The sequence below is a fragment of the Muntiacus reevesi genome, chromosome 6 (assembly GCF_963930625.1).
Source record: "Muntiacus reevesi chromosome 6, mMunRee1.1, whole genome shotgun sequence".
NCBI lineage: Eukaryota > Metazoa > Chordata > Mammalia > Artiodactyla > Cervidae > Muntiacus > Muntiacus reevesi.
This window is the reverse complement of record NC_089254.1, coordinates 60,242,280-60,257,778: the sequence shown is the minus strand read 5'-3', so window position 1 is coordinate 60,257,778 and position 15,499 is coordinate 60,242,280. Positions and strand designations below refer to the sequence as shown.

The following is a 15,499-nucleotide window of genomic DNA, read 5'->3' as shown; positions in this document are numbered from 1 at the left end:
GTGAAGTCAAGTGTGCCTTAGGAAGCATCACTAAGAACAAAGCTAGTGAAGGTGATGGAATTCCAGTCGAGCTATTTCAAATCATAAAAGATGATGCTGTGAAAGTGCTGCATTTAATATGCCAGCAAATTTGGAAAACTCAGCAGTGGCCACAGGACTAGAAAAGGTCAATTTTCATTCCAAACCCAAAGAAAGGCAATGCAAAAGAATGCTCAAACTACCGCACAATTGCACTCATCTCACACTCTAGCAAAGTAATGCTCAAAATTCTCCAAGCCAGGCTTCAATGGTACATGAACCATGAACTTCCAGATATACAGGCTGGTTTTAGAAAAGGCAGAGGAACCAGAGATCAAATTGCCAACATCTGTTGGATCATCAGAAAAGCAAGAGAGTTCCAGAAAAACTTCTGCTTTATTGACTATGCCAAAGCCTTTGACTGAGTGGATCACAACAAAGAGTGGAAAATTCTTAGAGACAGGAATACCAGACCACCTGACCTGCCTCCTGAGAAATCTGTATGGAGGTCAAGAAGCAATAGTTAGAACTGGATATGGAACAACAGACTGGTTCCAAATAGCAAAAAGAGTATGTCAAGGCTGTATATTGTCACCCTACTTATTTAACTTATACGCAGGGTACATCATGATAAATGCTGGGCTGGAGGAAGCACAAGCTGGAATCAAGATTGCCATGAGAAATATCAATAACCTCAGATATGTAGATGATACCACCCTTGTGGCAGAAAGTGAAGAACTAAAGAGCCTCTTGATGAAAGTGAAAGAGGAGAGTGAAAAAGTTGGCTTAAAACTCAGCATTCAGAAAACTAAGATCATGGCACTTGGTCCCATCACTTCATGTCAAATAGATGGGGAAACAGTAGAAACAGTGACAGACTTTATTTTTGGGGGCTCCAAAATCACTGCAGATGGTGACTGCAGCCATGAAATTAAAAGACACTTGCTTTTTGGAAGAAAAGCTATGACCAACCTAGACAGCTTATTAAAAAGCAGAGACATTATTCTGTCAACAAAGGTTCGTGTAGTCAAAGCTATGGTTTTTCCAGTAGTCATGTATGGATGTTAGAGTTGGACCCTAAAGAGAGCTGAGCACTGAAGAACTGATGCTTTTGAACTGTGGTGTTGGAGAAGACTCTTGAGAGTCCCTTGGACAGCAAGGAGATACAACCATCTTAAAGTCCATCTTAAAGGAAATCAGTCCTGAATATTCATTGGAAGGACTGATGCTAAAGCTGAAACTCCAGTACTTTGGTCACCTGATGCAAAGAACCGACTCATTGGAAGAGACGCTGATGCTGGGATAGATTGAAGGAAGGAGAAGGGGCAACAGAGGATGAGTTGGTTAGATGGCATCATTAATTCAATGGACATGAGTTTGAGTAAACTCTAGGAGTTGGTGATAGACAGGGAGGCCGGGCATGCTGCAGTCCATGGGGTCGCAAAGAGTCGGACATGACTGAGTGACTGAAGTGAACTGACAAACAATTATGAAGATGTTGGTTGTTCAGTCATGACACCATAGAATGTAGCCTTCCAGGCTCCTCTGTCCATGGAGTTCTCTAGGCAAGAATACTGGAGTGGGTAGTCATTCCCTTCTCCAAGGGATCTTCCTGACCCAGGGGTGGAACCTGGGTCTCCTGCATTGCAGTGAGATTCTTTACTGTCTGAGTCCCCAGGGAAGGATTATTATTAATAATAAAATATTTAAATTATTTAAATTGTATTCTATTTATTTAAAGGAATAGCCATTAGAAAGAATGTTTTATGTAGTACTTGCATAGTTCTTCCTGTAATTACCATTAGGGTTTTACTAAAAAGGTATTATGAATTTTTTAATAAATTTTCAGACATCATTAAGGAAGCTTTTTTCATGGTATGCAGATTTCCCCCCATACCTAGGGCTCATAAAGTGAAAATCTGAGGGTTCATTGTTCATTTGCTGTATTTATTGTATTTATTTTCATCAATTATTGTGCTTTAAAATTTTTACTTTGCAAGTCAAAAATTTTCTGTTTATTTTTAAATTGTACAGAATACACACATCATTTAAAATTAATACATTTACTGAATCTAATTGTATATGTATAGGGTTTGTAGGCCAGTTATACTTGTATATTCTTTTTCTATCTGTAGTTTCTATATATATATGTGTGTGTGTATATGTATATAATTAAGGTATAGTTGATACATGCCTTTTACCTAAGAGAAAATTAAAAATGTCTTTTCTTTAAAATTAAGTATGCCCTTGCTTGTGCCCAGTCACTAAATCATGTCCAACTGTTTTGTGACTCCCTGGAATGTAGCCCACCAGGATCCTCTGTCCATGGGATTTCCCAGGCGAGAATACTGGAGTGGGTTGCCATTTTCTCCTCCAGGGGATCCTTCCAACCTAGTGATTGAACCCACATCGCCTGCGTTGGTAGGAAGATCTTTATCACTGAGCCACCAGGGAAGCCATGCCCTTGCATTATGCTAATTAGTAGTGAAATGAATGTGTCTCATATACTATAGTAGCAAGACTGAAGTGCTCCAAGGCAAAAAAAAAAAACCACGTAGAAGAGAGCTTCTCGACTCTGGTTGTACATAGGTCTTACCTGGGGAACTATTAAGAAAAATACCAATACCTAGGTCTGCCCCCAGAGATTGTGACTTAATTGGTCTAGCAACGTTACCCGACTAGTGACTATAATGAATCCAGCTTGCCATGTGGATAAACTTATCCAAAGGGGATGATTCAAAGAGGCTGGGATTTTTAGGAGATAAAATCCAGAGGGAGAATGTTCCCAATGGAAGCCAGCTCTTTAAGCTTTTTCTTTGATTCCCTTAGCACTGTGGCCCAGCAAACATCTTTGGGCCTGATGAATTCTACTGATGTTTCTCTTTAGGGGGCGTGAGAGAAGTCCTGGCCTTCTCAACCCATACTCACCCTATTTCTGAGGCAATCTATTACCCCAGAATTCTTAGCTATTAATTCTAATTGGAGTGGGAGGGTTTTTTCTTAGCATCATCAACCAAGAGCACCAGTTTGGAAGTACAGTCAGCTTAGATATGCAGTCAATTAGTCAACATTTCTTTGATGTTTTCTAGAGTAGTTATGTCAGCTATTTTTGCTTTAAACCACAGAAGAAAATGTAGTATTTAAACTACATATGTAGTTAAACTAGCAAATACCTACATAGTAAGGAAATCTTTACAGAGCAATTAACTTCTGAAAAAGGTGATATACTGATACTAGATAAAATAAATAATTCATAATGCCACATCTATGTAAAGAAGAATTAACACATATAATATTTTATGATGTAATTATTCGCCAGACATGAGGGAAGATTTTTTGGGTCTGCTATTGATAGACCATTTTTAATAGCTTTATTCAGTTATAATTAACATACCATGCAATTATAGGTCTATAGGGTCACAAAGAGTCATACATGACTGAAGTGACTTAGCATGCACAGAATGATCACCAGAATTTAATTTTTAAACATTTTTGTCCCCCACCCCAGTAAAAACCCTGTGTTCCTTAGCTGTCACTTTCTTTTCTTTCCACACCCCCACTTTCAATCCCACTACCATCCCCAAGCAACTGCTAATCTGTTTTCTGTCTCTGTAGATTTGCCCACTCTGGGTATTTCATATAAATTGCATCAAATAATATGTGGTCTTTTTGTGACTGGCTTCTTTCATTTAACATCTTAATAATGTAATGTACCCATGTTGTAGCATCTACCAGTACTTCATTTAGTTTTATTACTGAATAACATTTCATTGTATGGATATTCCATATATTGTTTGTCACTTCATCAGTTTATGGACACTGGGGTTGTTTCTAATTTTAGTTATTGTGAATAAAGCTGCTAGTACATGTGCACAAGATTTTGGGTGGACATTTGTTTTATTTCTCTTCGTAAGGAATTATGAGGTTAAATGATAAATTTATGTTTAATTTTAAACTGTCAGACTTTTTTCTTGATTAGCTATACCATTTTACATTTCCATCAGCAATTTAGGTAGATTCTTGTTTCTCCACATTGTTGGTAACACCTGTTTTTACCTTTTTGAGTATAGCATTTTAGTGGATGTACAGTAGTAGTCCAATGTGGTTTTACTTTGTATTTCATACAGCGATTTTGAGCATTCTTTCATATGCTTGTTGGCTATTTGTATATCTTCTTGGAGAAAAAGTCTGTTTGATTCCTTTGTCCAGTTTCTAACTGGGTAGAACTTTTTAATCTACTACTTATGTTACACATTATGTTTTGTGATAGCTCATTATTTTTCTTAGATGGTATTTCTCTAATTATTTGTTATTTTTTAAGTATTTGTAGTATTCTATCAATTTGGAAAAAATGTAATTTTCTGTTAATAGCAATTTCTGTTTTCTCAGGTCACACTGCGGAATCGAGTGGCACTGCAGAAGATCAAATTATCAATCTATGTGCAACCACCTTTAGTACTAACTGATGATCAGTTCACCTTTGAATCTTTGGGTAAGTGTTTTCTTTTGGCTGAAAGTCTATCATGGTGTGAGGTTTTTTTTTTTTTACTTTTTTATTTTTTATTTTTATTTTTTTTTCAGTGGGTTTTGTCATACATTGATATGAATCAGCCATAGAGTTACACGTATTCCCCATCCTGATCCCCCCTCCCACCTCCCTCTCCACCCGACTCCTCTGGGTCCTCCCAGTGCACCAGGCCTGAGCACTTGTCTCATGCATCCCACCTGGGCTGGTGATCTGTTTCACCATAGATAATATACATGCTGTTCTTTCAAAACATCCTACCCTCACCTTCTCCCACAGAGTTCAAAAGTCTGTTCTGTACTTCTGTGTCTCTTTATCTGTTTTGCATATAGGGTTATCGTTACCATCTTTCTAAATTCCATATATATGTGTTAGTATACTGTAATGTTCTTTATCTTTCTGGCTTACTTCACTCTGTATAATGGGCTCCAGTTTCATCCATCTCATTAAAACTGATTCAAATGAATTCTTTTTAACGACTGAGTAATATTTCATGGTGTAGAGGTTTTTTTTTTATTAGTAGATTTATTTCATGGCTGTATTTCTTGTCTGAATATATCAGGTATTTTCCTGAAATCAATGTGTTGTTTTGCTTATATTTCCCCTCTAAACCTCAGTCATGGACATTCAATGAATGGCTGTTGAGCCATAGTAATTACAGATCTTCAAGCAATTTTCTTAACTAAATGGACCTGCAGTTGTACTTAATTACTATATTTTGGAAGGATATTTTAATGGTGTTTCTCTAGTGAGCTATTTATTGAGTCACTAGAAAGAATATTTATTGGTTTTGGAGTGTGTCCTGAATTTGAGTTTTGGCTGTGACACTCAAGGGCTTCCCTGTGGCTCAGCTGGTAAAGAATCTGCTTGCAATTTGGGAGACCTGGGTTTGATCCCTGGGTGGGTAAGATTCCCTGGAGAAGGGAAAGGCTACCCACTCAAATATTCTGGCCTAGAGAAGTCCACGGACTGTATAGTCCATAGGGTCATGAACAGTCGGACACGACTGAGTGACTTTCACTTTCACTTTCTAACACTCACTCAGTGTAACCATGGGCAAGCTACTTTGGTAATTATATGGATCCTCTTTTTTTTTAATTCTACAGAAAGGGAATAATGATATCTGTCTTATAGAACTATTTTAATTTGAATTTAATCAGAAAATTAATTAGATTTAATTAGAAAATGAATCTATGTATGATATCTGTAATGACGCTTAAAATAGTAGACAGGTAATAAATGACAACTCTTTGTAAGATTTATTTGTATAGAGTCTCTCTTACCACTTGCATCCAAGTTGTCATTAATTCTGATAAAATGACTTCTGAATTGTCTGTCAAGTCTTTTTCTGTTTTTCTTTATGCCAGTGTTTAGATGGGAACCCTAATTTTACCCATAAAAATCAAGACCATCTCTTTTTTTTTCCTTTATATAACTAACCTTTACCTGAGTGTGTGGCAAATAGTGGAAACTCAATAAGTACTCATTGAATCAGTGAGTGAATGGTTAGTGGTTGAGGTAAACTTGTAGGTGGCATCTTACTTTATCTGTAAAATTTTCACAGTACTTCCAAGTTGTCTTTCTAAAACATTCTGGATAATTAATGTTTTCCAGTTGAAAACTTTTTATAGCTCTCTAATACATGTTGGTGGTCAAGTACATGAATATGGAAGGCTATGTACAATCTGCTAAGTTGCTACAGTTTTAGTTACATCCATATCCAGTTCCCCCTTTCATTTTCTCCTGCAGTCTGTGTTCTAGCCATGGTAAAGCACTGTTTCCCACTCCCAAATTCTCTTTCCCTTTGTGTACCTTTTTCTTTGTTCATCTTGCCTGTTCATCTGAGTAAAGAAAGGCAGTGGTGTGGAATGGCAGGTACCCCTGTTCTGGAGTCAATTCCTACCTCTGTCTTAACTATATGACCTTGGGCAAGCTTTTAAATCTCTGTTGCCATTTTCCTCATGCACCAAAAATGGAGATAATAATAGTGACCACCATGTAGGGTTGTTGTGAGGATTCAGTGAGTTAATCTATGCAAGTGCTATGTAAAATGCTTAAGACAGTAGCTGGCATGCAGTGTATGTCTAATTTCAGTTGTTGTTAATAATAATTGCCTGAAATTATGTAACATATTATTTTTACATTGCTTATAGCACCAGATATGACTAGAACTGTAGGCTTTTCCGTTTATCTAAAAGGAAGTTATTTACCACCTGAATTGGAAGGAAATGCTGTTGTTTCTTATTCCAGACCAACAGGTAAACATATAGTTCACGAATTTATAAGCCTAATAATCACTTCTTTTAAATTACTGGAGTTGTGGGTTAAATCTTTGAGTTTAAGATGGGACGACATATTGTAACTATTATTAAAAGAAAAAATATTATTACACAGTGTTAAATAAAAAATATCTGTCCAAGTTACTTTCATGTGTTATGAATAATTAGTGAAAAGTCTATTCAACTGATTTCTATATGTAATGTTTGATTCTATCTTTTCAATTAATAATGAATATGATATTTTTTATCCTCACTAGAATGTTATCTAGTCAGACTTCATGTATTTGAGCTAAACAGAAAAACCTAGTCTGAATTAGTAAAAATCGCCATATAGGTTACTCTAATATTAAGGCAGTCTTTAGAGTTTCAGATACTGCTTTAGTGATTAAATGAAACTCTTTAATATCTTACATGTTAAAATACTTAAGAACAGGATCTGTATTATTTCAAGAAACTAATAGATCAAAAAGTTCTTTTTAGACCAGTAGAGATCCAGTTATTATAAATTTCAAGTTGGATTCAATTTTATAGTTTCTTTGTGTGTTTTTATATAGTGAATTTTTCATAGTAACAGTTTGACAATTAGTTGATTGATAAATAATAAATAGTCATTGCTTTTTTAAAAAAAGTTCAAATATAGTATAAGTATAAGTATAGTACTTCATGATAGGCTATTTCAGTAGTGTTGCATTTGTGTTTTTAAGCATTTCTGTACAGTTGTCTTAGTTTAAAAAGCCTTAGAGATGCCATATTCATATTTTTCCTATTGATATCCACCTTGGTTACTTAGCAGTATTTTTATGAAACTGTCACCCTACCTACTGTGCTAATGAGGCACCTTGGCAGTGTTTTTAAAATTGTAGTTCTTATTTTGTCTCAGTGAATTTTCTGGTTTATGCATTGACAACTCTATGCTTGGAGGTATTTTTTTATAGCTTTAGTACAAGTTTTCAAAATCTGTTTCATCTTTGTAAATAATTTTATTTTAAATGATAAAAAATCATTTTTAGCCAGAAGTGACCACTTTAACCTTTTACCTATATTTCCAAAATATGTAGTGTAAATATTTTATGTTTAAGCAGCTTTGAGAAAGCTAGCTTCAGAAAGAAATACAAGACCTCCGTGAGGGATCAAGAAATGATGGACATTTTAGTTGGATATTTCTGAAAAGAACATTGAAATGTTCAGTGAGTTATGAAATAAAAAATGGGACATGTTGGCTAAAATCTCTAGATAATGTATCATTAATTGAACATCTCAATAATCATAGGATAAAAAATTATACTTTTTATCTTTGCTACTCCTTGAAAATATAGTTGTAGAGACTGTTGATGCCATAATTCAACTAATTATTTCATTTATCTTTAAGGAAAAGTAGTTGAAAATAAATTTAAAATAAATAAATGAAATACCTAGCAAGTAGACAAAAGCTTAAAACTACACTATAAAGTTATTAAATCATTTGGTGAGCTTATGGTTGCACATACCATTTTTAGCTGTTATGCTTTTGTAAAGATGGAATTTGAAAGGCTATAAATTATTACTAAAAATGCATAGACAATAATTGGTTGAAAGCTAATTTGAAATTAAAAACAAGTCTATAAAAGTAAAAGAATACCTAGACAAGCTGGAAAGAAAAGGCATTGTTCCATAATAATATCTACTAATCAAAATTATAATATAAGCAAGGCTAACTGGAAATACTAATTATATGTGTTTGCCTTTAGCTCATTTTTTCCCCCCAAAATTCATGTAATGCTCTGATGTCATTTACATGTTGAATCTGGTTTGTTTTTGGTTAGATCGTATACCTTTACGTCTTTTTGCCACATTTATACTGGAATAACACCCTCTCATGGACTTGTGAGAATAGAAGAGTGAATATATTATTAGATTTCAGTTACTCATGTTATATTCTTCAACTGTGAATTGGCTTATATTTATTGGAGGGCCATTTAAATCATCTGTATGAATCTTTAAAGTTTTAGTTTATATTTCAAGCAGATGTGCATTAAATTTGTGCTGTAATTTTATGACAAATAATTTGTTGTATTCTTTCTCCCCTAACCCTTTTTGCATTGTCTCTGATGGATAGAGAGAAATCCTGATGGTAAGTGAAAAGATAATTTAGAACAAAATGAATTTCAGAAATGAAATTTGGTTGGTAATTGAATTGTGGTATTATCCCTTGAATGAATTCTTTTTATGGACTGCTGGCAACCTCTTTAGGGTGATTCAGTGCCTTGATTTGGCTACAGAGAAGACAATAGATGGACCTTTTATGGACTCTGGCAACCTCTTTAGGGTGATTCAGTGCCTTGATTTGGCTACAGACAGTAGATGTTTCCATAATAGATACTTGTCATTCATTATTAGTTGTTTCAGAGTCATGAGAAACAATGAAACTTCATGACAGTTTTGAACAAAACCAAAGGTGTCATTGACTACTTATGTCTGTAAGTTACTCGTGATTTGCCTGTATGCTCTGTTATCTTAGTTTACTTAAAAAGAGTAAGGAAGACAATTCTGAATTCTAAATTGTCTGATTCTGTATACCCCCAAAGATTCACCCCTTTGTCTGATCAGAATGCCATGTGTACTCAGTCTATGGGCCTATTCCTTGTTTTGTTTAGAATTTGTGGGAAAATATTATCAAGAATCTGACCCCTTGAACTTGCCTGGGTCAGTGTTGTCACTGTTTTGTCTTCTCCAAATCCTTTGTTTATGACTTTGCTATAATACTTATCATAATATGAATTTCATTGTTGGTTCCTTAGGTCTCCCTAGTAGATTTTTGAGTTCTTTGAGAGCAGGGTTCAAGTCCTTGAATTGTGCAGTATTCTGAATTATATGGGAGATTATATGGGAAACACTCTAAAAGTATCTTCTACTTTGATTATTTTTCTTTCTAGACACAGACTTAATGGGATGTTTTTTCTTAGTTTATTAGCCATTTTAAGATTAATATTAGATAATATTAATTGGTAATATTAGATAAATAAAATACTTAATGGCCTTATTTATTCATATAGTTGTGGTGGTACCAACAACCTGAATTGCATAGTGTCTGGAAGGTGAAAATATATTTATATGAGAAATATTTTAATAGAAGTAAGCTTTTAGCTTGCATAAAGTGTACTTGTCAAATTAGAGTTTGGATTATTAAAAATATTAATAACTTTGCAAGATTGCATGTAACTGATAAGATTTTGCAATAACTTTTAGAAAATTCTGTATTATTATTTAAATTATTTTGAACTTTTAAAAAATTCTGTAAAGGTTATTATTGAAAGTAATTTATTCCCTTTTACTATAAATTCAGATCAAACTATGAGGAAAAAATCACAATATATGGAAGTTTCAGTATTTCAATGCAAAGCTAAAGCCAGTTTTAATAATCTCTTATGCTATATTTAAAAATTTTAACTAAGCTTCTGGAGTAGAGTTGAAATATTCAGCTTCACCTAGTATGCAAAAAAACACTATGTTGCCATTTAGATCTTATACACAAAGCTTTACATTTCAAAGACTGTTCCATTTTATTGACCTGATCTGTTCAGACTGTATTGCAGATAAGCAGTCCTGCTTTTCAATGTGGAAAAAGAGAAGCAAATGAGGTTTTATGTTGTCCCATAAGAATTAGTCTCCATTATTTCTGCATTAAAGTTACATGACTTGGGCAGTGTAAAACATGAGTGCAGATGGAGCACAGTACGTAGCCAGACATAACAGGAAGGGATCAAGGAAGTTCTGGCTACCAGACTTGCTACTGCTTCGGGCCCCTTGTTTTCAACACGAAATGACTCTAGCAGGCCCCTGGAAAGAGTTCTAAAGGCATTATATAGATGTGTAATATATAGTTATTCTACTCTGGTATATAAGTTCTTTTTTCTTTTTTTTAAAGCACGTTTCGGCTTCCCTCTTGACAGTGATACTGGTCTCTTGGGTGTGCCAGGGGTAATTAGAATTCTCTTCCTGGAAAAACTGTTCTGTCAGGAGTGATTTTGATGTGAATTTTGTCTCTAAGTGTTACATAATTTTGTGATTAATTGCACCATAGTACTTGTGACTATCCATTTCCTCAAGTAAGCTAGCAGGGGAAGTATTTGAAGGAGAAGTGATTATATTTGCTAAAAAACTGTAGAACAAAGTCAGTCTGATGAGTGAGTAGGCCAATATTTGCGTATTACAAATGACCACATTTTCTTCTCTCTCAGCATTATACTGAGAGAGTTGAATAAGCCAAATAGCCTGTTTTGCCAACTAAATATTGCTGATGGTAGACAATTAGGGCAAGTTAGGCTCTTTCAACTAAGTTGAAAGCTACCCTATTGTAACTTTGGAAAGTCTTCAAATACATATAATTTTTTACTTTCCTTATTACCCTCACACATACCTCTATACATCTTCGGCTTCAGGTTCTTAGGTACAATTATAGCCTGAAGAGTAATTGGCAGACAAATTTACATTTCAAGTTTCTTAAGGAAATGTAAACCTCAATAGTAATGTGCCTCTGATAAACCCCATGTTTAACTACTAGACATTATATTTTGAAATGTTTAGGTTTTAATTTGATGGGAAGTATTATAAAATACTGGCTTTGTAATTTTTCTTTTAAAGATTTTGTTTCCTTAAACTTATTTCTAAAGGATTTCATATTCTTTTTTTCTTCCCTGATGGTAAAACTTCTCAAGCTGCCATCATTTAAAAAACAGCCGTAATCATTTTATTAAGTATGTGTCATCATTTTTCAAAGTAATGTTTTCCAAATGTCCTATGAAACAGGTTTACAATTCTTGGAGAGAAAAGAAATTCTGGAGGGGTTCTACAAATCTTAGCAACTGCTGACCACTGCCCTAGTGTGTGATATTGTCATTAACTGACTTAACTGAACTGTGAATTGAGTTATAATGTCGTACCCTTTTTGAGTTTGTTAGTGCTTACAATCCATTTGTTTCAATTTCTGAAAATGTGTATATACTACTAGTTTCTTTAGCTCTGGGTTCTTGGAGATTTAGGGCAATAATCTTCAAATATATATAAGTAATGTAAAGCTAGCGTTGATCATGATTAATTTTGTTTTACCACAAATTCAGTCAGTACCTGGTCCAAGTGAAGCTGAGCCACAGTTTTAGCAGTATAATTTTAGAAGAGTATTTACAGTTAAATTTTATTTGAACAATTAGCTCAGACTTGGTTGAAAGTACATAGATGATAGCTTTTCTTTGTGCATGTACAGAATTGTCAGAAGATGAAGTGTTTTTTTCCCCATTATTCTATTCATTTAAAATGAAGGAAGTGGAAATAGGCTACAGTTTCCTGGTTTTTTCCAGATTGCATCTATTAATTGAGGCTGTAATTTATATATTGTAGAGGAAGCATATTAGTAGGTAAATTTTCACAATTTGGGGATGTATGGAATATATGAAGTTGGAAAGAATAATACTTTGTGATTTTTTTTATAGTGATATTGATAGTTGTGGTTTGAGCAGTAGCTTAGATCATGTTACCATAATATTTTGAGTCAAAACATTTCATCACTGTTAAGTACAAATTCACATGCCTCTAAAACCTCACAAAATGTCAGGAAATAATACCCTGGGACTTTTCTGAAGAGACACCAGTTATAATTTGCATCTAGGATTCCAGGAGAAGTGAATTTAACATCTGTTGGTTATGAGCAAAAAATGAGCTATGTAAAATTTGATGGATAATAGATTATATTGAAGAGAATGACAAATATGCTCCACATGCTCTGAAAAAGTATTTAATTGACCTCATATATCAATATGTTTGCCATTTTTGATGATCTCTCACTATCCTTGTGAATAAGTAGTACTGAAAAGTGTACTCCCAGCTTGGTTGTAGAATAAACCACATAACTCCAGTTGGCATTAACAAAATATATTGCTAATTCTAGGAATCCTACTTTGGGATCATGTCTCCAAACTTTCCTTCTTCTGCTTTCCTATTTTTAACCTGCCCTTTGACTCCACTGTAAAGAAATAAAGGAATTAAAGTGTGGATCCATTAGGTAGAATAGAACATTTTAAGTCTTCCCTTTCTCTATAGTAGTTTACTAAGATATAGATTTCTGTATATTATTTTTTTATCCTATCCAGTCAAATATAGAATCCTAGATTAAAAGGAGAGAAAACTAAAGTTGTGGAATCGCTTTACTTGATTTATTAGTAGAGAGCATAGTTTGCTTTGGTTTCAGTTTCATTTTTTATAAAAATATTAATAAGGAATGGCTTTTAAAAACTTTAAATTCTGATATAAAAATCTTCATTGTTACTTATTCATGAAATTGCCTATTTCAATATGCCTCTATACTTTCTGAAAAAATTTGGGAATTGAATGACTGTGTAAACCTTTCAAAATGCTATTTAAAAGTGATATGTAACGTTAAATGAATTGGGAAAAATTAATTTGTATGAAAGTAATATTCTTTAAAAAAAAAAAAAGAAAGTAATATTCTTAATGTTGATGTGTAAAATGACATGAAGTTTATTAGAACTTCAGTAGGACAAATTCTGCTTTCATGCTCATAGTTTATTGCAAATTGTTAATTGTACCTTGAATCTTCAGTAAATAAAAGAGCTAAAGATTAATAGATTGGGGAGATAGAGAAATGATTAGATGTGGTCATACAAAGTATTCCTGATATAAACTTCCTATTGTTTGCTCATTTTAGCTGATAGTCTTGCATTAGGACTAGAGGTTTGAAGGTTTTCATAACAGTTTAGTAATTGAATATAACTGCATACAATGTTTTATATAACATTCAACTGTGAATTTTTAAAAATGATATTATTATTAAAGGCAGAGCTTACACTTATGCTCCTTTTTAAGATTTTATTTTTGCCTTGTACCTTTGGATAATAATGTAGAAACATAGATTATGATAATGCTTTCCAGTTATTTCAGTTGTGCTAGATGAAATGGCCAGGTAGCAGACATTTAAACTAAGATATGTTGCTACCATGTACTACAATTAGTGAAGTAGTACAGTTTTTTTCTTATTTGCCAAATTTACAAGTGTATATTTCTCTCTTTTTAATTTCAGGCATTCCTCGAGTTAGCCAATGTAAGTTTAGACTTCCTCTGAAATTAGTCTGCTTACCAGGTCAGCCTTCAAAAACTGCAAGCCACAAGCTAACTATTGATACCAACAAACCTCCAGTCAGTCTTCTCAGTCTCTTTCCAGGTAGGACTTTTGAAGTAACATGCCTGTAACATCAGAAATGTTAAGAATTTAGAATGGAATCCTTCATCAACAGGTAATGATAGGGTAATTATCAGATAATTGTTAAGTCAGAGTATAAAAATACCTCAAGGGTTTTTTCCTCTTGTTTGCCTGTTCAAAGGCGAATGGCTTATATCAACAAGGTAATAAAGTGCACCTTTTAAGTTTGATTAAAATTATTATAATCATTATTTTGCTTCAGAATACAGAAATGAAGACATCAAATGTTTCTTTTTAGACCGTGGGATTTTTTGGGCTTGGAATGTAAATATTTATTATTCATCTTTACTGTAGGTTTTTGAATATATCCCTTTTCTAAGCATATAAATATTTATTATTCACCTTCATTGTAGGTTTTCGGAGATGTACCTTTTAAAAGTATATTCTTATGCCTCTGAAAAGTAATCTCTTAAGTAGGTGTTTGTGATTCCGCTGTCTTCAGCAGTTGGAAGGGACAGTGTTCATTCTCTACCTCTGATGTTTTAGAAGGGGTTTCATGTATAAAGCTTGAACATCACAGTGAACATTTGGGGTAATTTGTGAAGGTGTGACTTTCTCCAGGTGTTGGTTTTTCTTTTTTGAGTAAGTTAGAAAAGAGAGAAGCATTGATTGGATCAAACATCTTTAGTTGCCAGGGTTTCTAATGTGTCACATCTATTAACTTTCTCGGTGATGAAGTGGAATTAAAAAAATATCTGGGAATTAAATCAACCCTTTTAAATCCATCATTAAAATTCAGCACTGTTGACTGTAAGATGCATCTTCACCCTTGCATTAGTGGATAGGATTTAGAATACAAAGTATTTCCCACAAGTTTAGAAATTTATGGTAAGTCAACTTTTGTGTTATTAACTACTTAAAGTGATTAACATTTACTTTTCATTAATTTGAAGTCTTTTTTAAAAGCCTTATTTATATATAACTCTATGAAAAATCTCCAAGATGCTCTTTATTACACTTAATCTATTCTTTAGTTCAAATGAATTTGAGTGAATGAGCATGTGTGTGTGTGCTTGTGTGTCTGTAGTTAACAAGTAGTTTTGTGCCTTTTGGTTTCTTATTCCTTTCCCTTCACTTTCTTCTAGTCAATTTTCATGTAACAAAGGTGGATTATAAAAAGGGCAGAGTCACTGCTTTTGTAACATCTTATCCAAGCATACCAGTTCCTTGCTCTCCCATCCTGACAATATAAATTGCATATGCTGCATGCTAAATTTATTAATATCTTTGAAAAATGTTTAAGACTGGCTTCTGAGTGGTCGATCTTTACTGTAGATGGCGGAAACAAATAGAGATTAAATAAGGATGCATGCTTTTGACCAGAGAAGGAAACTCTGTAAGCTCTGGTTGGATAGAAGTACTAAGGAAAGCTTAGATAACTCATTCCTGTCCTGATTCTGGACTTAGTTGTTTTGATGTTTCATAGGT

The 15,499-nt window shown here is 33.7% G+C and overlaps 1 protein-coding gene across 4 annotated transcripts in view; it reads left to right on the top strand.

Annotated features, from left to right (window-relative positions):
• The window catches only part of BBS9 (Bardet-Biedl syndrome 9), a 440,246-nt gene that overhangs the window by 189,654 nt on the left and 235,093 nt on the right, over positions 1-15,499 (top strand). For 3 of the 4 annotated variants that reach the window (XM_065939388.1, XM_065939387.1, XM_065939385.1), the window contains 4 exons: positions 4,408-4,510; positions 6,697-6,801; positions 8,918-8,932; positions 13,892-14,032. In XM_065939388.1, coding sequence (XP_065795460.1) covers positions 4,408-4,510; positions 6,697-6,801; positions 8,918-8,932; positions 13,892-14,032 — 364 coding nt within the window. The remainder of the gene's footprint in view (positions 1-4,407; positions 4,511-6,696; positions 6,802-8,917; positions 8,933-13,891; positions 14,033-15,499) is intronic. The other variant, XM_065939386.1, reaches the window with a different exon arrangement.